The 24,171-nt window shown below is 40.8% G+C and overlaps 1 protein-coding gene across 2 annotated transcripts in view; it reads right to left on the bottom strand.

The window, feature by feature from the left end:
* Positions 1-2,282: 2,282 nt before the first annotated feature.
* Positions 2,283-24,171, bottom strand: part of WHAMM (WASP homolog associated with actin, golgi membranes and microtubules) — a 23,253-nt gene continuing 1,364 nt past the window's right edge. Inside the window, exons 2-11 of one of the 2 annotated variants that reach the window (XM_042474656.1) lie at positions 22,316-22,489; positions 21,202-21,352; positions 19,357-19,526; positions 16,505-16,670; positions 13,570-13,757; positions 13,294-13,380; positions 10,296-10,391; positions 8,138-8,422; positions 7,963-8,101; positions 2,283-5,000 (exon numbers count right to left, since the gene is read on the bottom strand). In XM_042474656.1, the coding sequence (XP_042330590.1) occupies positions 4,702-5,000; positions 7,963-8,101; positions 8,138-8,422; positions 10,296-10,391; positions 13,294-13,380; positions 13,570-13,757; positions 16,505-16,670; positions 19,357-19,526; positions 21,202-21,352; positions 22,316-22,489 (1,755 nt within the window). In that variant the 3' untranslated portion in view covers positions 2,283-4,701. Of the gene's footprint in view, positions 5,001-7,962; positions 8,423-10,295; positions 10,392-13,293; positions 13,381-13,569; positions 13,758-16,504; positions 16,671-19,356; positions 19,527-21,201; positions 21,353-22,315; positions 22,490-24,171 lie in introns of both variants that reach the window. The other variant, XM_042474655.1, reaches the window with a different exon arrangement.

The following is a 24,171-nucleotide window of genomic DNA, read 5'->3' as shown; positions in this document are numbered from 1 at the left end:
AGCAACAGAGTTTGAATGTCTTCAAGAAATTGCCAAGTTGGAGGAAGGAATTTAAAAAATAAGGTAGGGATTCATGAAACAATTAAAACAGTTGCAATCCAAGCATGCCGTTAATGTTTGTCCTTGTGTGTCTTTAAACCATACTGATCTGTTTAACCGCAATATATGTATCTTATGACCATTTCTCTATTGTATTATGATGTTAACTTTCTGTTTAATCACTTGTGTTAATCACTTGTGCTGGGACTGAACGCTGGAATCCAGTGCTTTTTCTAAGGGTAAGCAACAAAGTATTACCTTTTTGTCCGCCACTTAAATTCAATTCCCTTTTTATGTTTTTGCTCTGTCAGTTATCTCATCTATTATTAACGGGGTCCCAGCAGTTGGTGTTTGCTAGTGATGATTTGTTCTGTGCATTCCCAGCTCATTTCGCTGTTATGGGTTTCTGTGAAACAATATGACCCTTTCCTTGTAGCAATGCATCATTGTATGATACATCCAGGGTGCCACTGTTTGCGATAAAGAGTGGGTGAGGAAAGAACAAAAAAGAGCACATTTTAAGGTGACAGATCCAGAAACCTTAAATGTCCCTTTTGTTGAGTCTCATATTGTATCCCTTCAGAATTATTTTTGTTTCAGCTCTTGCTGTTTTTTGAGAAAGCGGTGGTAGGTCCCTGTTTCTTTTTCCCCTCTGAAGCACTTCTAAATAAAATAAAAGTAGATGTGATGGGAAGCAATACATCTGAAGGTTTAAATGAAAACATTTGTTTGTTTGCTTGTTTGTTTTATTTATAACCTGTCTTTCTCCTTGTATAGGATCCAAAGCAACTTACAACCAATTCAAAACAGTATAACCTCTGGTACCAAAGTTTCTGTAAAAGAAGTAACACATCCACTTTCTATCTGAAACTATCTGCTTTTACTATACAAAAAAGAAATAACTAAAAACCAGTTGTCTGTCTGAGTGGAGCTTACTTCTGAGTTGAGGACTGAAGAAGTACAGCATAATCTGTAAAATAAGTGACATGGGAAGATATCTGAACGTGGCACAGGACATTTAAAAAAAGCCACAGGCAAATAGAAGAATAAATCAGAGATCAAGGTTTTTCCCAGTACAGTATCTTCACTTTATTGTGGAGAATGTAAGACAGCACAAAGTTATAAGTGTCTGTTTGTATTTGGCTTTTTAAAAATGAAAGTGCATTTATAGATATTTTGATATTTGTTAAGTTTGGAAACTAGAATTGTGCAGCATTAGTCTTGAATGGGAAAAAATATTTGCATCTATTTTTGGCGAGAGCCAGAAGGATATTTTCCCCAAAGACAAATTTCTAGTATTAGTTAGTTGATCACAAAGGAAATTCATTAAGAAGCCATTTAAGCCCATTACAAACAAGGATAGAGAACTGCCTGCCTCCCCACTTTTGCTGGACTCTTATCAGCTATCAACCTTAGACACTATAACCAATTGTCAGGTTGATGAGGAGTAGAGTGCATCAGGCACTGAAAACCTCATGACAATTGATGGAACTCATAGAATCAAAAAGTTGAAAGAGACCACAAGGACCATCCAGTCCTACCCCATTCTGCCTTGCAGGAATACACAATCAAAGCACCCCTGACAGATGGCCATCCAGCCTCTGCTTAAAAACCTCCAAAGGGGAAGACACCACCATACTCTGCGGGAGTATGTTCCACTGTCAAACAGCTCTTAGCAATAGCAATAACAAGTACACTTCTATATGGATTATAAGTGAATTTGCACTCCTTACGTGGTTTACAATGTGTAAGGCAATTACTTCCAACAAGCTGGGTACTCATTTTAGCGACCTAAAGAAGGATGCAAGGCTGAGTGGACCCTGGAGCCCTGCCTTGGATTGAATTCACAGCCGGGAATGGCTGCAGTACTGGCATTTAACCAATGCATCACCTTTACTGTCAGGAAAGCATTCCTAATGTTTATGTAGAATCTCTTTTTTGGTAATATGAATCCATTACTTTGTGTCCTAGTTTCTGGAACTGCAGAAGTTTGCTCTACCCTCAATATGGCATACCATCAAATATTTAAGCATGGCTATCATGTCACCCCTTAATCTCTTTTTGTGGTTAACCATACTCAGCTCCTTAAGCTGCTCCTCACAGGGCATGGTTTCTAGACCCTTCACTATTTTGGTCACCTTCCTCTGGACATGCTGAAGCCTGTCAACATCCTTTTTTGAACTGCGATGCCCAGAACTGGACACAGTATTCCAGGTCAGATCTGACCAAAGCAGAATAGAGTGGCACTATTACCTCCCTCGATCTAGACATTATGCTTCTATTGGTGCAGCCTAGAATTGTATTGGCTTTCTTAGCTCCTGCATCACATTGCTGACTCATTTTCAGCCTGTGGTCCACTAAGACTCCACGATTCCTTTCAAATGTACTACCATCAAGCCAGGTGTCACCCACCCTATATCTGTGCATTTCATTTTTATTTCCCAAGTGTAGTATCTAACTTTTCTCTCTGTTGAAATTCATTTTGTTATTTTTGGCACAACTTTCTGGGCCAAATGTAGAAGGCAAGATGCAGTTGGTGTTGTGTTCGCAGATATTTTGGTGAAACACAGTTAAAACAATCTGCAGTATCATGGGATATAACTCACACTTGAATCTTTTCAATAATGTACTATAGACTAAAAAATACTGCTGATTAAAATAAACAGAATTTTCATTAAGCCTTCTGATAACCACTAAAATGGAAATTGTGGGCAGATGGAAAAAGCGGAACTGGTCAAAGAAAGACTAGATGTGAACAAAGTTCGGAACACTAAGAAAAGTATATTTCGAGGAGGTTTTTAAAAAAATGGACGTGACTATCTTTTGGCACAATTGGTATGGTAAAGACTTTACGCTTCTGAGTGTAAGTCTGATGATGTGAAGTAATGAATACAGCATCTGAAAGAAAATCATGCTAGCATTGCAGATCAGTTTTGTCATGTTTGTGGTTACTTTGTTATGTCTCCTGGCCCAACACTGCACACCTGGAGGTGCCAAAGTGGGTAAAGGGGGGCCTGCTCTGTTTCTGATCGAGGTGCAAGGATGATATTTCCACACCCCTCTTTCCAGCAAGTGAGGTTGTGACAAGGACTTGTGACAGGGGCCCTGCTTGTGATTGTCACAGCCTTACTTGCAGCAGAGGGGTGGAAAGGTCATCTTCTTTGCATCCCACTTGGAAACCGAACAGACCACCTTTGCCTAATTCAGCGGCTGACTGTTAAGGTGGGCTGGGATGGCATTTATGCATGTATACAGTACCAAAGTCTTGCTGAATACAGAGCAGTTACAAATCCATAACTGCAATACTTAATGACAGCCTTAATTTTAGCTAGCACCTGACAAGTGTCCTGAACACACAAATAGATGGGCAATTCCCTCATAGCCAACTGATTATGGCTTTATCAAAAGCAAGCACATGTGCTTAAAAATTAACACCAGTTAGCAACATCGATTCTACTAAAGACTGCAAAAAATAGCTCAAAATTCATTTCCAATCCAACAGTAGTGACACAAACGTCAGATCTTTTTCTATGTATACAGTGTTATTGAAAGAAATCATTTCAATTTAAACAAGGTATTTTTTTCCTGATAGTCAGTGAAGTATTCATGAAAACAGCAGCAATCTTCAAAGTATGGATTAGCTTAGCCCATTTAGTATTCTCTAGAGGTGTTGGACTACATTTCCCACAATGGCAGTTATGGCCATGCTTTTTGAGGGTGATGGCATTATCTCCTTTATCTGAAGGGTGCTGGCCCGAGGAAGGCTGCTAAAGGTATTTTACTGTTGCAATGTCTAATATTATTTTAAGTTTTGTATGTGTGTATTTGCCTTCAAGTCACCAGTCAACTCATGGTGACTACATGAATTTCATAGGGTTTTCTTAGGTAAGGTATACTCTGAGGTGGTTTTGCCAGTTCCTCCCTCTGAAATGTAGCCTACAGCACCTGGTATTCATTGGTGGTCTACTATTCAGGTACTTAACAGGGTTGACCCTACTTAGTTTCTAAGGTCAGATGGGACCTGGTGCCTTTAGTATATGTTACTATGTAATAAAATCCAAAAGACAACTTTCTGCTGAAGAACTCCTGTCAGTGCTTTCTAAAAATGTGTCAAACTGAGGTAAACCTGCTGAATTCCTATGTAGCTGTCCATCTTTGAGGGGGAATTCATTGTCTCGGACAGTCATAAGTGGATGTCTTTTGACAAACACACGTAGTGCTATTTCATTAGTGCTTCACTGAGTATAATGGCAAAATAATTGACTTTGGAAAAGAACCAGGAAGACACATTTAACAGTTTTGAACTGTTGGTGACACAGAATCACCAGAATACAGTTTTCCGTTTCCTAAAACAGACTAACCCCTTTCCTTTAAAATGTGCAAAATACAATAAAGGCAAGTCAGTAAACAGGCTGACCTGAATCTCTTCAAATTCAGTAGTTTAACATCCCTATATCCAGAGGACCCCTTTCCACATCTTCCTCAAAACTCCAGTGCACTGCAAAGGATTCTGAGTCACTCTGTCCATGAAAGACACTAACCAGGTGGGCCTCAGGGCTGTCGCCTTGAATGTACCGAGCTTCCTAGTCATTACTTTTCTTCTCACTGTGGAACCCGATAAGCTTCTGAGAAGGTTCAGAGCACAGTCTGTAGACCACTGTGTTAACTATTCCATTCACCACTGTTATGATCATTATTTTCATCATCTTCTGAGTCAGCTGACACTTTCTTAATTCTCTGGATGGCCGCCTTTATGCTTCGCTCCAGTTCATTGCTGGAACTTTTCTCCAGGTCCATCTTGGGCTCCTGATTGACTTTCCTCAGCTTCACGCCCTGTCTTATAGCAGCAAGGATGCTGTCATTGAGTGAGGCACCAGAAGAAGCCGCCTGACAGGATGGTTCCACTTTACGGAGACGGATTTCGCCACGCTTTAGTGAAGCCAAAACTTCATCCATGGATCCTGTGGTAGGGAGAGGAGCAAATAAAATGGTCATTCTCAGGCACAAAGTTTTAGAGAGGAAACAAAACAAGTGGAAGGATTGAGGCAAATCTAGAGAAACTGTTTCAGCCAGAAATACCTAGTGCTGTTCAGCTATCAGATGCTTGCTTGCTTACTTTTGCCAAAAGCAAACAAATGGGGGAAAAAAAACAAACAAAATTAAACTAAATAATGGACTATAATTTTCCAGGGGTCATTACACAGACACATTTTCCACATACATTACACAGTTTTAGCAATAGTAATAGCAACAGCAAGTAAATTTCTATATTACTTACTGATGTACTAAGAGGTTTACAAAATGTAAGCTAATTTCCCCCACCGAGTTGGGTACTTGTTTTAGCAACCTATGGAAAGATGGCAGGCTGAGTCAACCCAGAGCCCCTGGCTGGTACTGAACTCACAACTTTGTGATTTGTGAGTGAGTGGCTACAGTACAGACATTTAACCACTGCGCCACTCCTTTCTGCCCCAAACGGAGGCCGCAGCAACCAAATGCCACGGCCTCCAGGAGCCCTAAAAGGGCTTTTTAGGGAGTGTGTATGGGACATTGGCGCCCTCGCGTGCACTGATGATGTCCACGTGGCACCATTTGGACACTGTGCCGAGCATACATCATCAGGGCAGCCCTCTGTGTAGATGGGAGAGTGCCATTTGGTGCAGTAGGGCTCAGGCGCGTGCAGTTGCTCCGCTCTCCCAAGCCCTCATTTCAGCCCCATGATGGCGCTTTTTGCCCATCTGTAATGGGCCTATGTTGCCATTCTACAGACTTCCATCTATGTTCTCCCCTCCCTGACAGCTAACTACCAAGATTAACATTTATCTACTCCCAGATTTTTCAGGTTAAATGAAAAAAGCACCCCATCTCAAAACTGAAAAAGATAACAAACCGATGATCTGTTTTTAACTTAGTACTAAGAATTTACACAAAGAAAGCAAGTACATTGCTTCAAGAACACATTTGTTCAAAAGCCACCATATGTGCCACCTACAAATTTAGAACACCGCCTGCACCTTCCTCATCCTGAGTACAATTCACATGTCTCAGGAATAACGTGAGATATGCCAGAAAACCAGTTACTTTTGGACTTGTGGTAGTAAGTTTTTTTAAAAAAATAGACAGAAATAAATTATCACTGCTTAATCCTCACAGCACCAAAATGAGGGTAGAAAGGAGTTTTAAAGGGCAACTGCCCACTTTTGCACTGTAGATATCAAGTGACTATGCAGCAAGGATGTCAACCGCATGAAAGAGAATGCAACTGTGAAGCAGGAAAAAAAGCTAATGCAATTCTAAGGTGCATCAACAGGATTTCAGTGACCAGTTCAAACAAAGTAACAGCCACTCTATTCTGCTTTGATCAGACTGGGATACTATGTCTGGTTCTGAGCACCACAGTTCAAGAAAGGTATTGTTAAACTGGAAAGATTCAGATCAAGGTGACCAAAACGGTGAAAAGCCTGGAAACAACTTCCTATGAGGACTGGTTTAGGTGACTGAATATGTTTAAGTTGGAAAAGAGAAGACTGTTTTCTACTTTTCCAGAGATTGGCCTATGAACCAAAGGATTCAAATTACAAGAAAAGGGAGTCTATCTAAATAGAACTTCCTGATGGTAAGGTCTCTTTGACAGAGGAATGGAATACCTCAGAATGTAGTGAATTTTTCTATATTGGAGGTCTTAAAGCAGAGGTTGGATAGCCCTCTCTCAGGTGTGCTTTTTCTATGGATTCCTGCACAGCAGAAGACTGGAGTAGATGGCCTTGTTGTTTTTTCCATCTCCATGATTCTATTAATTCACTACAGAGAAATGGATGGCTGGAGTTCCCACTGGAACTACACAAGACTTTGGTTCTGAGGGCACAGATCTCAGTAGCTCTTTCATGCCAACAAAAGAGGCAAGTGCGATAATATATAGGTTCCACAGTGCTGTGCCATGCTAACATACAAAGTGAACATCCTAACATTTTGTAAGCATTGGCTACGGATGTATGCATCCTTGCCAAAACAGGGAATGCACCTAGCAAAGGGAATTCTACCTACTAAAGGCAGCAGTGGCATCATAAGACATCAGAGTGAGAGCAATCATCCCCCGACTACTGTTCTGCATAGTTACTCACCTAGTCCTGCCGAACAATATTACAAGGATACTGGAGGTACAGAGGACCCATACCAAGGGCCACTGCTTTGCTTGCAAAACGTCTGTAACAATAAGCCAGTCCTTTCTTTGCCACTCAAAATGCACAGGCTAATGGGCACGTCCAACATTTAACCATACATGCAAAACTGCTTGAACATGCACTGACTCCCAAAGTTAAAGGTGCTCAAAGTACCTGTAATTCCTGCCACTGGCAAAGAGTTGGGGTTGCCAGGTTTTCCACACAACAATATGAGACAGCTGACCAGGAACATGTGAGGTAGGCCCACATAAAGTCTCTTCAAGTCGTGAACTCTCCAGGCTCTCATGAAATTTAAAATCTTGTGGGAACACTAAAACCCATGCAAATTGCATGTCAACAGGCTAGCCATCTAAAGATAAAAAGTAAACTTATCTTCTCCAGCTTAAACATACTGAGCCCCCTAAGAACACTGCTGCATCCCAGTGGAGAAGACAAAGAGCAGGTAAAAACACACAAATCCCCAGTATTTGGTATATTATCAGCAGTGTACTGCACATACCAAATGCTGAGGGCTAGTCTGGTGTTCATTCTCACTAGACTAAGCGGTACAGGACTTGGGACATCCTGTATCACCTCAATACGAGACCAGATATTAAGAACCCAAATACAAAACAGAATACCTGGGAACCTACGAAGAGGCCAAACAAAGAATCCATTGTTTTTTTTGGTTTTTTTGGTACAGTCCCATATATGACAATGGTAGTATAAAAACACAAGGTATTTACAACAATATGTGGCTTACCTGTATAATTATTAACTGCACTGTTTCCCTCCTTAGTGGAGACTCTTGTTGTAGATGAGTCTTCACACTTGAGGGGCAGTGATGCTTCTTGTGGCATCCTTAGGCAAATGGGCTGGATGTTTGGTAGGGGTGGAGGAGGAGGAGGAGGAGGGAGGGGAGGCGGGGGTGGAGGAGGTGGCAACAGTGATGATACCGCCTCACTCTTCTTGGGTTGCTCCAGGCCATGGGGTGGTACAAAAATCTGGATGGAAATCTCTTTTGAAGGCTTTTGACACAATGCTTTGGAACCTTTGGTTTCCCGTGCCAGGCGAGAGGCCCTTGACTGCTTAGCGGCGGGCACTTTGCTTGTCGACAAAGGTTGAGGGGGTGCAGCTTGAGTTTGACGGGACACAACCTGAGGCTGTTTGGCGTTTAAAGGCTGAGGACGGGATGTCTTCAGCACAAACTGAGCTGGACATTTCTGTAAAGTGGAAAAAGATATTAACTTTCAAAATTCCTGCCTCGAGAAAAAGTGCCCTCCCTCCATGCCAGCTGGCATCATCAGACCTGGGAGAGAGTGAAAAAGACAGGCCCAATTCCATCAGGTCTAGCTGTGTGAATTTTGTGACTTACGTCGCTCTCTTTTATCAATTTTATTATAATTTATTTTATTGTATTCTCTGTATTTTTATTGCTGTAACCTACCCGGATTCCTTATGATTGAGTGGGCTATAAATAAATCATTTTATTAAAATGAGGGGACTGAAACTATAAGGATCATCAACACCAATTAACAACTACAGAGGGATAATGGAAGGTTAATCTATGAATGCAAACGTAGACAACATGGGTAGTTTGTAATTTGCAAATCCATACCAGATTTATATTGGCATAAGCCTTTTGTACTCTCGAGATGAAAAGGTCATGTTTCCCTCACCGATGTTCTTGGATTCCAACTCCCATTAGCCATAGGCAGCCATTGAGAGGTGAGGGAGTTGCACTCCAACATCATCTAGGAAGTGAAACAATCCCCATTTCTCTTTTGAGCTATGGAAGATTATGACAAATTAGTTCTGTTAGTTCTCAAGGCCCTCATAAGATGCTAGTTGTCCTCCATAGCTGCTACCCATCAGCCATTCTGCTAGGCTGAGGAACATTAAGAGTCCTGAGTACTTTTCTTTACCTTTTCTCTCCCTGTGCCCTTTTCCTTTTATGTCATATCCTTTTAGAACCTGAGGACAATGATTGTCCTGTATTTAACAACAAAAACAACTTGTAAGTAAGCTGCTCCTTGTAGTTGTACATTAAGGAATGAAAGCTACAAATAAATAAAAATGTTTCCCACTGCACTCTGTTAAGCTTTCCTGTTTCTGCTGTTGCTTTGTTTTTAAGATTAGATTAGACAAAACCGTGTGGGAGTAAATGCCCATCAGTGGCTTTAAACCATGGCCCTTCACATTCAGAGGTACTTTACTAGTTGTGAGGCTGCTTGTGAACTTCCCAGAAGCATATTCTTGGCTGCTGTGGAAAACAGGATTCTGTTTTAGATGGACCCCTGGGTCTGATCCAGAAGGCTTTCTATGTTTTTAAGTCCCCCACTCTGCAACAGAACTTTCTCATCATCAACCCCAAACAACAGTGAGCAGGAAGATATACAGTTAACATTTTGTCGCAGGTTCCATTCCCAATAGCTAAACAGAATCTTCACTGCAGAGCACAATGCCTACAAAAATCAGACTCTGGGATTAATAGCAGGGGAGGGCCTCTGACAAGAAAAACAGGATACTAGGTCTTAGGTCTGATTTGGCAGAGGGTCTGAAGGTTAAGGGAAATAGATCAGCAAGCAACCAATTGTGCATCACTGAAAACTCTGGATAACTGATCAAATCAATATCTCCTCGCAAATTAAAAAGAGACAACTACTGGATTGGACCCAAGTCTTATATTCTATTCACATAGCAAGCAACCAGTTTCTCATGGAAAACCAGTCTGTAGGACAACTGTAACAGTATCCTCTCATTCCTGCTCCCCAAAAATCTTGTAGAGCAGAAATTGGAAAAAATGTAATGCATCAAGCATACACCACATTTATTCCCCATAATATAGCCTCCATTCTGATGATTTTTCCTAGCATTCTGCCTCCTACATCAGGCAAGCTTATGTCAAGGTGACACTAATTTAAAAATGCCAAACTGTTTGCTAACTCATTCCACCAGTTCATAAAATTGAAGTATCCACCTTTATTAATTACCATGACTAGACACTGTAGGGTGATGAACCAAGCCCAGCATCTTTACAGTTTTCTTTCTCCATGGGTAAAAATTGCTGAGAACAACTCAAATTGTGATACTCACCTCTTTGAATGTTTTTAGTCTCTCCAGAGTTTTCTGTCGCTCCTGTTTGATCCAGGCTTTTTTCTTTTTCTCATCTTCTTTCCTCTTGTCTCTTTTCTGCATTAGAACATCCGAAAAAGTTAATATATGTGCATGTAGGTTTACTACTACCATCACCAGTACAATTAGATTCCTCTGTGTGCTTGACTGGAGATGAAGCATTGGGACTGGAATTCAAGTCCAGATTTATCATGTGTCTTCACAGAGGTCATGCTCTGAACTTCATTTTATTTATTTATTGTATTTCAAACCTCCTTGCCTTTTTCTTCAACTTTTCCTTCAACAACATATATAATGCAGGTTTACTTGGGGACTTACCAGCTGACTTCAGAAAACATATTAGTTGCTGACATGAGCCAGAATACCAGTGGAGCAATATAACAGCGTAGTTATACTGGTGTATTTAAGAGAAATTTGTGGGGTTGGAGGAAGGACCTGGATGCAGCAGCTTTGAAGGAAGTAAAGCACTCTAATCTGCTTTGGCCAGACCTCACCTGGAATTCCGTGTCCATTTCTGGGCACCACAATTCAAGATGGACATTGACAAGCTGGAATGTGTCCAGAGGACGTCTACAAACCAAGTCCTATGAGGAATGGCTTAGGGAGTAAGTATGTTTAACTTGGAGAAGAGAAACTTGAGAGGGATGTTATAGCCATCTTTAAATTCAGGGTAATTCAAAAAGAATGGGGAAGAACCGAATATGAACTGTTTCATTTTTTGCATCATTCTTTTTGAATTACACTGTATTTGAAGAAGGTGAAGCAAATTTGTTTTTTTGTTATTTCAGAGACTACAAGATGAACAAATGAATTCAAATTACAAGAGTTTCCATGTAAATCTTAGGAAGAACATCTTGATGATAAGAGCAGTTCAACAATTGAATAGACTGCCACAGAAGGTGGTGGACTCTTCCTTCTTTGACAGCATATAAAGAGAGCTTGGATGGGTATTCCTGTATAGCAGGCACTAGATGACCCCTGGGGTTAGTTCCAAGTCTATGATTCTATGACTGGAAAAATAGGTTGCCTGAAGCAGGCAAACTTCCCCCTTCTCTCACCCCTGCTCAAAAATCCTGGGAAAGGTGCAGCTGCTAGTGCAGCATATGGGAAAAAAATTCCTTGCCTGATGTCCCACGATAGGGTTTGTAAAATGAGCCAAGTACTAACAGAGCTATATATAGTCTGTGCTTACGAAAGAGAAAAGCAGGAAATATTGCAGGGCATTAAGTCAGCCTTGTAAATGGGACCCTAAAATTTACCAGCTTGCAAAAATAATAAAAATAAAATTACTAGCCTGCCAAGGCTTTATAGAAGAGGGAGAAACTGTGTTATTCTCTCCTGCAACAGTTAGATGAGTGTCTATTGCCGGTGCAGATGAGGAAGGGGAGCCTTTGCCTCTCTTCTTCCAATCTGCTCAAATACCTGCAAGTAGTTACTTCACACCTGTGGCAATGAGGCTACTGTTTAAATACAAAGTGACGCTAAAGGCAGGTCCAGCTTAAACAGGCAACTATCTGAAGGCAACTACCTGCCTGTGCCTAACAGGCCCAGGGTTGGTGTGTTCAAACCCTGAAAAAAGCCCTCCCTCCATCTGGACTGCCATTGCCCTGGCTTCAGAGATAGAGAAGAAGAGGAAGGAACAGCTTCACCATTCCTAGGCCTAGAAGCAGATGGAAGGTTCTCCCTCCATCACAACTCCCACCATCCTAGGTGCAGAGTATCTGTTAGACTTAATCTCCACCACCACTACCATTCCCTTTTCCATGTATGTCCTGAGAGCAGGGGACTGCCAAGTTAACAATTTACAAGTTTCTCTAAGAGCCTTTGTGTATGAAGAGTGAGGAATAAATACTCTAAATAAATAAATAAAAATGGAGGTGGCCTGGGAAACATTTTAACTCTACCTTGAATTCTACAGTAAACTAAAAGGAGATGTGTGTAATTATTTAAATAAGTTAAATCATAGTTCTTTAGTTATTAGAAATCAATAGTCCACTTTGAGACCACTAAATATCCTGGTTTAATGCAAAAGAATTCTGAGAACTTTAGTTTTGTGAGACATTTAGCCTTCTCTGTCAGAGAGTTCTGGTGCCACAATAAACTACAATTCCCAGGATTCCCCAGCACTGAGCCAGGGCTGTTAAAGTGGTCTCAAATGGGATTATTTCTGCAGTGTGTTTTGGACTGTACCATAGTCACTATCACCAACCCTGTTTTGAGATCTTGGCAAGCAAATTGCCCACATATTTCCAAATGCATTTTTCCTGTTTTAAGGGCTGTAAACTTTTCTTTAAGCAAAAAGTCTTCAGGAAGTTGAATTCTGCATTTGGGATTGCACAGAACTGTGGTTCTTTATTTATTTATGATTTCTGTATCACCTTCCAGTCTTCAAGGGCTCCCAAAGTGATGAACAAATAAAAACAAATTAAAACAATACAAAGATTAAAAAATCCTGTAAAAACACATTAAAATACTCTTTAGATACTAAAGCAGTCTAAAAACCTAGAATCTAGATTTGGAATACTTAAAACAATAATTTCAAATGCTGAGCGCCATGCAGAACAGTACTGTTTGGGCTGTCGGTCCAAACAAATGGAGCCAGCCTAACTTCCTTGGGTAGGGAATTCCATAATCGAGGTGCTGCTACCCACCAACCTAACGTCTTGAAATATTTGGACATATGCAACAGGGCCTCCTTTGAAGTTCTGAAATTTCTTGCAGGCTCATCATATGGAAGGAGGCAGTCTTTCAGACATTTTGGCCCCATATCATTTAGGGCTTTGTAGGTCAACACCAGCACCTTAAATTAAGGTTGGAAGCAAATTGGGAGCCAGTGCTGCACTTTGCACTAGCTGCAGCTTCTGAACATTTTTCAAGCTTAAACATGTTGCACCGTAATCTAAATAGTCTCATATAAAATGCTTCCCATCCCTCAGCCCTGCACCTTCTTTGTACTCACAATCTGGATACTGTGATGTTGCTCGAAATGCCGAACACTCTCCTCTGCCTGGTGGAGCCTGAGACGCCGGCTCTCTTCACATTGATCCTAGCAGAAAAGAAACCATACCATGTTTACTGCAATAAGGACTAGAAACATATTTTTTAAAAAACAAACAGAAAAGACCCATTGAAATTCTTGGTAACCTGAGCTTTGTGCCTCATGCACCTTTCCATAGATTTGCCATGCTTGCTTGGAAGGCTACATCAACAGCTCAATGACTTTTTTATTATTTACCTTTTTGTTCCTGAGATAGGCTCTTCTTGAGCAGATAATCCCACGTTTTGTCTCTAGCTGCTGAGTCTTCTGTCTCAGCTGAGCCATTTCAGAGGAAGGCATGCGAGTTTCTTCCAGGGCTTGCTCAGTGGCTTCTAACTCATCTGGAGTTTCACATGTGTCATAATAAATTACTTCATCTTGAATCTCTAAGGAAGGGAGTAAAGTTTAAATAGATAAAGTAAACAAAAAATAAACTTTTTGGTAAGGTAGGGGGCTGTGATTGAGACTTTTAAAAAGAGAACCAATATTTTGAGGGAGGGAATAAAAGATGTGGATGGGGAATTCCTTTTAAGTTAAATCTGTTTATAAGAAATAAGCAACTCAAGTCTTTTATTTCAAATCTCATGTCTTTATTTTCAAGTCCCAAGTTGAGTCTCAAGACTGGGAACTAACTTTAACAGAAAAAAGGAGGCAATGTGTGTTGTGAGAATGTGTGGGTTCAATAACTAGAAAATCAAAAAGACATGCACAAAGATAGGTGAAAAAATCCCCAGAGGGGGACAGCAAATATGATAGGCAATAGTCTTGAGGTGGAAGGATCCTTTTAAAGCTTTTCAAAGATTTTAGAAGGCTCCTCCAACATGCATGGACACAATTGCTGAGTAGACCTCAACCCCCATTTCAAACTCATTTCCTAAGATGTTTGCTGCTTCGGGATGAAGTTAGGCCAACAAGTCAGTCACTAAAAATATAGACATCTCCAGTCGGGTCAGTGCATCGTTTATTGCAGTGTGTCAAAAGTCATTTTTTGTCATTTATTGTCGAACCCAAGTCATGTCACTAAAGTGACTTGAATCCTGAGTCAATCAATATGAGACTATCACTGGAAATAAGTGGACACTAGTACAACTGATGAAATCTAAGAAGTGCTAAAATAACTAAGACTTGATTAACATATAACAACTAAGATCTAATTCAGTCTTAGGTAAAGGAAACAGCAAAGAAAAACAAGAGAATATACAATAACATTCTAATATGTACAGTAATCGTATTTTTAATTTTCTTCTGCTCTTCCTCCCCCATTCCTTTGGTTTTCTGTTTTCCTTCCTTTTTTCACAACTGCAGTTATACAAAATTATAACAAACATAGCAACAAAACGAAAATCTTTACATTTAATATTAGGGAATTGAATTCACCTAAAAGGAAACTGAACTTTTAAAGGGGGGGGGGGATCAGATTGCATGATACAAGAAACTCAAAGAAAATGAAAAACATAAATGTTTTATTTACAATGGATCAAAAATTATGCAGAAGAAAATAAAAGTACCGTGGGACTTCTGCATCTGTGGAGGTTTGGTTCCATGACTCCCCCTCACCGATACCCAAAACAGCAGATGCTCAAGTCATTATTTAAAATTTATTTCCACGCTGGGAAGCAGTCTGGGGGCAGTTAGAGAGGCTGGGACAGGAAGGCAGAAAGAATGGAGACATGGTGCTACTGCTTGCCTCCTGCTCCCTCTTGGTTGATCTGAACCTATTCCAGAAAGGAATTAAGAAGGCAGCCAGAAGCAGCATGTCTCTGCCTCTGGGGCTTTATTTTGCAATAGTGAATGTCTGACTTGAACCTATCGGGGAAATAGGGCTTTGGTTTGTAATGCTGCATGTCTGATTTGAACCTATCCTAGGAAGAAGTTAACAAGGCAGTCAGAAGCAACATGCAACATTGCAAAACAAAGCAAAGTTCAAATCAGACACATAGCATGGCAAACCACAGCCCCAGAGCTTCCATTCTTCCTGCTTCCTGGGAGCACACCAGGAGCCCCTTCTGAGCAGCAGAAGCAGAAAGAATGTGGTCCTAGTGCCTGGGCCTTCCTGTCCCAGCTTTCCTTACTGCCCTAAGACTGCTTCTCAGCCTGGATGCCTCAATCTCAGGTATTAAAAAAAATTAAATCTTTTTTCATTTTAATAAGCGGATGCTGAAATCTGCAGATACCAAATCCGTGGATAGCAAGGGCCCACTGTAATTTTAATGATCAGTCATTTAATTCCCCATGTATTTTCAGCATGCATGCAAGAATCATAAAGGTGCATTTAAAAGAACCTGTTTATATTTATGCCTTAAGCAATAAAATAAAATAAAAATTCAACAGCTGGGTTGGGAGGATGAAATGTAGATAATCTGAACAGAAATTTCATGATTCTACTACATCTCTGCCCTGGATATGTTTGGAATTCATCCATAACTGGAAGATATAGCAAGATCCCACAGCTAGTATGTCCAAGTGTGTCTGCCCAACACAAAGAGGAGTTCAAGTCATTATAGAATTTGAAAACATGGGCAAGTGCCAGCTTGCAAATCAAGCATCTATTCAGTGACCCTAGATTGATGAAGATAAAAAGAGCCCCCAGTTAGCCACAGAGATGTATCTGGGAAGCCCACATAAACATGACACAAAAATTATGTTTGGCCTTATCCTACTTTTGCTCCTAAACAGCTGTTTTTTTTAGTGATATGTTCCTCCTTTATCTGGAAGTTCTATAGATCTATCCTGATCTAAATCAGAAGCAAAGGGCTCCATCAAAATGCAGCAGGGATGGAAACCTGAAATTTTCGATCAAATTTCAGACCATTTCTGAATGAGCTGAATTTGGCCTATTTGTGCAACTGAGCAACTCAGATTCCTGGGAAGTGCAATCTATCCTTTCCCTGGCAGCCTGAGTGACAGACACAGAGGTGTGTGTGTGGCAGACAGTTGGAAATGAGGGAATAAGATAGGCATGAAAGAAAGTAGGGAAAGGGGGCAATCCTTCCCACTGCTGGCTTCAGCCCAGCTTATTTTTAGCATGCAGTGCCTGATTGATTACCCTGCACAGGGAAAAAAAGGATCCCCATCACTGGAATAAAGAAATGGGCCAGCCATCCCTGGCTCAAGTTATTCTTTGCCTCCCTACCTTTCATTCGCCTTCTTAATGTTTCCAACTGAGCAACAAGCAGCAGCTCTTCATTCTTCAAGATCTCAAACTGTACCTCGTACAGCTCCAGCTGGGTTTCGTAGTATTCTATTTCAAGCTCTTCAACTCGATCTATGTCATTTTCTTGGTCTTCCAGGGTCTCCATCTGTGGGTTATCCAATAAGGTAGGAAGCATTATTATGGCCACAAGCTCTGGGTGTGCAAAATTGTGCCTTGGACCCTTTGGCTGATATCCTATACTGTCAAGCATAGCATAAGAGTTTCACATGTGGAATTATGCTACAGGTTCTCTGATACTACCTCCAGGACTCACTACTATGCTATGATAGCTGTGGCCATGTGGTGACATCAGAGGAGTATACGGCTATGTCCCTTGAGCCAGAGCAAGAGCCAGACCATCTTCTACCAGAATCTACTGGGGTCCTCCAGAGATCTCAGTAGGTGATGCCATCAGTCTGCATATAGTTACAGGGACATAACCAGTTATTTTTCCAATTCCCTCTGCTCTCCACTAGCCATGGAATGGTTGGGGCCACTCTTGTAGTGCAACAGTGAGACGTGAGGATTTTGAACTTGCTGGTTGCGGAGGGTGTAACACAATATCAACTTCTTGCAATGACTACAAAAACAAACATATACAATGTCCCTAAAAGGATGGAGGCCTTTCCTAACATGATTTCCCATCGCAGGATAATGTCAGAAGGAGGAGGAGGAGGAGAAACAGAGACAAGCATATAAGGAACATTCAGATGAAATATTTGGAATGGGGTTGTAGCTCAGAGGCAGCCATTTGTTTTGCATCCAGCAGGTCCCAGGTTTGATCCCTAACATCTCAGCATCTTTTTTTAAAAGCTGGGGGGAATCAAATAGCCAGTGATGGAAATATATCTGCCCAAAACCTTGGATCGTGACATCCGGTCAGAACAGCCCCATTTGTTAGATACCATAAACTCAGACCTTTAGCAGTTTATCCAGGCAGTTCTGTTATTGTTACACTGCACATCGCATTAAACTTGCTTACACTGAACTGCATTTGACCGCTTCTCCAGTTTGGAGAGATCCCTTTGGAACTCTTCACAATCCCTTCTTGTTTTAATTTCTTAAATATTATACTGAACACGTCAAATTCTTCTTCTTGCAACACATCCCTCTAAATAAACTGTATTTCTTCATGGAACTAATGTTCCATTTGGTGTCAAGTCTTTCCTCCATTTTTAGAATTTAGCCTTCTAACATGCAGGGATGTGGGATGAAATTTGGATAGTTTCAACAAAAGGATTAGACAGATTCATGGAGAACAAAGATAACAATGGATACTAGACTTGAAGACTGTCAGAAAAAGCATGCCTCTCAGTAACACATGCTTTAGAATTTGAGAGGAAGGGTGCTACTGCACGCATGTCCTGTGGGGTTCTCACTGGCATCTTACTGGCCATTGTGGGAACAAAATGGTGGAGTAGCTCTAACACAGCTCTTCTTTTGAACTTAACGTTTGAGCCAGCCTGGAATTCCACTCCCAAGTCTTCCACTAATCAACTAATGTTTCTCTAGGAAGCTGCTTTATAGGTCAGACTATACATCCACTCATCTACTCATCCATTAATCTTGTTGACTCTAGTCTGTCAATATCTTAAATTGAGGTCGATCTTATTATCTGAAAGCTAATCAATTGTTTTTTATGGTAGAGATAAATTGGAAATCCAGGACTGAATCTGGCACTTTCTGTAAGCGAAACTTACAGACAAGTAGAGGTTGTTGAAAGAAAGACAAGCAGAGATTGATGAAAGAAAGAAAAAAAATCCCTGGATGCATTTTGGAAGAAGTTTTCAAGTAGGTTCTAGAAGGTTCAAAATCTCTTTGTTTACTTATGCAAGGTTTCTCTGACCTGGTTGTTTCATTTCACATCTGCACAATGTTAGTCTTGAAGAAAAAGTTTGCTGAAACATGTTGAATTGCTGGTTTGGGTTTTTTGTTTTGTTGTTATTTTTGTGGTGTAGGAATCTATCCCTCTTCTTTTCATGTTATTTCTACCTCTTGTACCAAAGTTTCTTTTAAAGAAGTAAAGCACAGGAACACATCTGCTTCATTACATGAGGTACACCTGTAAGTTCATTTAGGAAAATGATCTTGGCAACCCCAAATAAATCCTTCCATTATTCCTGGATTTGTCATTCAGTTACATCTAACCAAAAACAAAGGTAGTCATGTTGGATAATGACCAAGCAAAATGCACCAAAAATGTACAAGTTTTCAAGTTCCTCAGAAGTTCCATCAGGTGATAGAATAACCTCAACTTTTTTTTATAAAAACTAGTCTGATGAAGAGTTCTGGGGAACTCAAAAGGTCACACACTTTTGTTGCATCAGGTTTGGTCCTAGTAATACAACCTTACCATGGATTCTATTAGAGCCAGTAAAAATCCAAGCAAACTCTACCACATTTACTACCTGATCTTCTGCATGCTTTATTTCACACTAAGTGCACCGAGGACAAACACACATCATCCCTTTTTATATGTTTGCAAAAGTAGTTCCCACTGAATTCAAAGGGGTCTAGGAAGCACCCCTACTTGACTGTTAAGCCCTATTGAACTTAATGGTACTTACTTCTAGTTTATGATGCGAGCAGGAACATACTGTTAGATTCTAATTCAGCACAGCAATCAATAGCATCTCTAAAGGCACTCTTACACTGAAACTGGGGTTCTATGCCTATTAAAGTTAATTGCTTCAGTATTGTTTATGCCCATTGGAATTAGGATGGAGCAAAATCCCATCTACAAGAACCTAATAAAAAAAGGACATAGAAAGCTACAGGAGCCAATTCCTTACTTGCTTCTGGGTGTTGGTTCTTTTGTGCTTCAGGCACAGCTCTTTGGCTCTCATGTGTTGAAGGGTCTCTTTTGCTAGCAGGTACTTCAGGTTTTCTAATCTTGGAGAAACTGATGCCCAGGCAGCTTGGCCAAATCGTTTCTGATCTTGCTCCATTTGCTTCTGCATTGCTGTCAGATGAACCAGAAACAAACAAACAAACAAAAAACCAGACAAACAAAATGAGAAAGATGAAATTCCATGGTGGATCTGAGCCTCCTCCACAGCAACAATGACAAAACCCCAAATGTACTAAAACTAGAGTTTGGAATAACCATACTAGCCTGGATAAGTATGTAGAGTTAGAAGAGACCACATGGGCCATCCAGCCTAACCCCCTGCCATGCAGGAATACACAATCAAAGCACTCCCAACAGATGGCCATCCAGCCTATGTTTAAAAACCTCCAAAGGAGGAGATTCCACCACTCTCCAAGGCAGCATGTTCCACTGTCAAACAGCTCTTACTGTCAGGAAGATCTACCCAATGTTGAGGTGGAATCTCTTTTCATGTAGTTTGAATCTACTGATTTGGGTCCTGGTCTCTGGAGCAGCAGAAAACAAGCTTGCTCCATCCTCAATATGACACCCTTACAAATAGAATTCAAAAAATATAGCCGCATTAGTCTGTGGAATCAGTATGTAGAGAGATCTTGTAGCACCTTTGAGACTAACTGAAAGAAAGAAGTTGGCAACATGATCATCTGAGGAAGTAGATTGAAGTCTATGAAAGCTCAAGCTGCCATCTTCCTTCTTTCAGTTAGTCTCAAAGGTGCTACAAGATCTTTCTATATACTGATCCTTATAAATATTTAAACAGGGCTATCATGTCATCTCTTAACCTTCTCTTCTCCAAGCAAAACATATGCAGCTCTCAGACAGCATGGTTTCCAACCCTTTCATCATTTTGGTCAAGCTCTTGTGGATATGTTCCAACTTGTCAATGTCTTTTTTAAATTATGGTGCCCAGGACTGAACACAGTAATCTAGATGAGCCTGACCAATGCAGATCTAGACACTGTACTACTACTTATGAAGCCTAGAATTGTAATGGCTTTCTTAGCTGCTGCATCACATTGCTGACTCATATTCAGCCTGTAGTCCACTAAGACTTCTAGATCATTTTTGCATGTACTGCCTTCAAGTCAGGTGTCACTCATCCTATATCTGTGCATTTCCCTTTAACTGCCCAAGTGTAGTACCCTACATTTCTACCTGTTGAAATTCATTTCCATTAGTTTTGGCCCAGCTTTCTAATCTGTTAAGGTCATTTTGAATTCTGATACTGTTCGCTGGGCTGCCACCCCTCCTAATTTTGTGTCAGCTGCAAATTTGATAAGCATGCTCTCTATTCCAACAGCATAAAGATGTTGAATAGCACTTCTTGTAGCACCCTTCAGACTGAGTTTCCAGACATTTTACCATCTTGGCCACCTTCCTCTGAATACATTCGAGCTTGTCAACATCTTTTGCGAACATGATACTGCAATGTCAGGCAGGTAGAAAATGAAAGTACTTGTGATTTTCATGACTCAGGGGGATTTAAGAACCTGAACCTAACAGTCCCAGTTCAAACCTTCCACTACACTGGCCACAAAAGAGTCAAATCAGCACAAACCTTGATAACAAGGGACACAGTCCAATATGATTCTCTGAACTGAAACAGAACTTGTATACAAGAAAAAAGATCAAGTCTTCTAAGTCAGAGCTGTCTCCCTCCCTCCACAAGCATTCCTTAAAATCAGTCCCTTGAGCAGCTGCCTCAATTTGTCACAAGAGAAGGCCTTCTTTGCCTGCCACTGCTCACCTGCTAGTGCCATCACAGTTTCCTTGAAGTAACTGACTGTGATGTCTTGGATGGAGCACACAGCTTCTTCAGCCTGATTCGTCCATTCCTCTGCTTCCTTTCGCAAGGATTCTACTCTTTTGGGGCCCAGTCTGTTGGCTTGCAGGGATTTCTGCAAAGACAACCCACTTAAGAGCCAAGTAAAAACAGGCATTCTGACTATAGCAAGAAGTTCACCATCTTCATCAACACTGTAAGAGAGGATATGTCAGTGGTGTTTCAATGGGGATAGATGTCTCAGATATTGTAGCTATTCACTGTTCCTTGCCCTAAGAGCTTTCTTAGACAAAAAATACTTAAGCGGTGGTTTTGCCAGTTTGTTCCTCTGAAATATAGCCTACAGTATTTGTTGATGGTCTCCCATGCAAGTACTAACCAGGGCTGATCCTGCTTAACTTCCAAGATCAGATAGGACTGATGCCTTTAGGGCATTTAGGCCCCATGTGCAATTTAGGGACGGGTATTAAGAATTTCCATTCGGACAGCTCTAGTGCCTCACCAATCTACAAACACCAAGATTCCATAAGGTGAAGCCATCATCGTTTAGATGTAACTGTGCAGTGTGAATAGATGCCAGCACGCTCCTCAAGTACATGTATATTTCAGTTAGCAAAGTCAATGTGTTCATGGGCATTAGTTCTTGAACATAATTTATTTTATTTAGCTGCAGTCTTTTTCTGAACTGCAACTAAGGCTGTGACCTCACAGAGGAAAGACTACAGAGGAAAAATGAGTTATCTGCATGAGCTTGCTATGCAAGGGCATGCATGATCCATGGCAATGGTTGGAATGACCTGTACTCCATGTACAGTAGTCACCTCTGTTATAAATACTGAATACTGGTTTCTGGCCTGAGACTCTAAGAGAAGAAGGTGTGGGCTTTTGTCTTTTGTTACTTTAGATGTCCTGTAAAGTCTAGGAGTCTCTGGCCCTCTGTGAACTGAAAATAAACAGAGGGCTGATGGCAGTTTACATAGCAGGACTGCTCTGTAGTATAATTCTAGTTCTATCAGTTAAGCCCCAGGCTACAGTTTCTGCGAGAATTTTTTTTTTGAAGCACTGGACAGAGACTTACCAGGATCTCTAGTCTGTATAAAGTTGCAAGTTCACGCATATCTCTAAATGGCTGCAGTAAATACTGGTAGAATTCAGTTGCTACAGTCACCAGTTCCAAATAAGCTTCGTCCTCCTCCTTATAGAGTTCCATTAAGTCTACCAACTTGTCAGTGTCTTTGTGCTGATGTAGAATCTGCAAAAGCAATAAAGACCTGACATTAACCATAGGGTTAGTCAGACACTTTACAAATGAGTTGAAAACAAACTGAGAAGTGGAGAGGATATGAAAGGGAGTCTCCTCAAAAGGATCCTGAAATATAAATCCTACAGTTCCACCCTGCAACTTTTTGTTGCAAATTCACCCCTTTCCTCATACTTCTGATGATCAGAGGCAGGGAGCCAGACAATTAAATTATTAAATTAAATTAATTATTAATTTAATTATTATATTAAATTAAATTAAAATGATTGTAACCCATCTTGGATTTCATGGTGGTAGAAAGGTGGGGTATAAAAGAAACAAACAATCAAAATAATAAACTGAACCATCCTGTTCAGAGAAGCGTTCCCAGGCATTGTGTGACTATTACTTGCTATTTTACCTTTTTTAATTTGTTGCCTGTTTTACTGAACTCTTTCCAGTATTGCTATGTATTATTTATATGCATTATGCTATTATTTCTTAGATTGTATGCCATGGGCAGATTTACTCTTATCTATTTTATTGTTTGTATGTACAGCGCTGTGCAAATCTACAGCGCTATATAAACAAAGCATAATAATAATAACAACCCTTTTGCTTAGAGGAAAAGAGAAACTGATGCCTCAAGAACCCACCCAAATACAAAACCAAACCAAAAGGAGGCTGGGATTTGATTGGGGTCAAGTGAATTGCTGTTGATGTAGAAACAACACTTTATGGCCACACTGTGCAGAAAAAACAGTCTCAAGGGGAACATTTGTTTGGTGAGTATGTACTCTTAGGACAGGCAGGGAATGTGTCTCCAGATGTTACTGGACTGCAACTTCCATTAGGCCTAGGCCATACTGAGGCATGGCTGTTTTCTGCTGCTCCAGAGAATAGGACCTGGAGCATTGGATTCAAACTACACTCTATAATTAGGGGGGGAAATCCCAACAATAAGACCTGTTGAACAGTGAAATACATTGCCTCCTCAGAGTTTGGAGCAATCTCCTTCTTTGGAGGTTTTAAACTCAGGCTGGATGGCCATCTGCCAGGAGTGCTTTGATTGTGTATTCCTGCATGGCAGAATGTGCTTGGGCTGGATGGCCCTTGAAAACTCTTCCAACTCCATGATTCCCAACTGAGCTAATGAGGAATCATGGGATATGCAGTGTCCCATCATTTGGGCCCAAAGCTGTTGGGAGGTGCACTCAAACAACCTCTGAAGGACCTTAGTTCTGTTACTTTTGCTAGCCTGGCATTCTCAGAGACTCCTCCAGCCCAGGGTGACCACAGCAAAGAGGACAGGGCACTGCACAATGCAGGGCATTCAAGAAAATGTAGGACATTGCAAAATGAAATGTCTAATTAACAATGTGTAAGCCACTCTGATAGCCTTTTGGCTGAAGAGGAAGGCACAAATAAATATTATATATACATATTATGGCCCCATACAGACAGGCCAAAATAAAGCTGCTTCGGGTCACTTTGGAGGTATGGTGTTTAAATGATCCACGCGTACTAAGAGTCTGGAAGCTGCGCTCCAGTCCTTAGGACTGGATCGTGGCTTCCAGACTCTTAGTATACATGCATCATTTAAACAGCATACTGTACCCCCAAAGTGACTCGAAGCAGCTTTATTTTGGCCTGTCTGTATAGGGCCATAGACACTTTTAATAAGAGGAACATAT

This window comes from Sceloporus undulatus, chromosome 6 (assembly GCF_019175285.1).
Source record: "Sceloporus undulatus isolate JIND9_A2432 ecotype Alabama chromosome 6, SceUnd_v1.1, whole genome shotgun sequence".
NCBI classification, from domain to species: domain Eukaryota; kingdom Metazoa; phylum Chordata; class Lepidosauria; order Squamata; family Phrynosomatidae; genus Sceloporus; species Sceloporus undulatus.
Note: the sequence above shows the minus strand (reverse complement) of the source record. Positions and strands in the feature narration are given on the sequence as shown.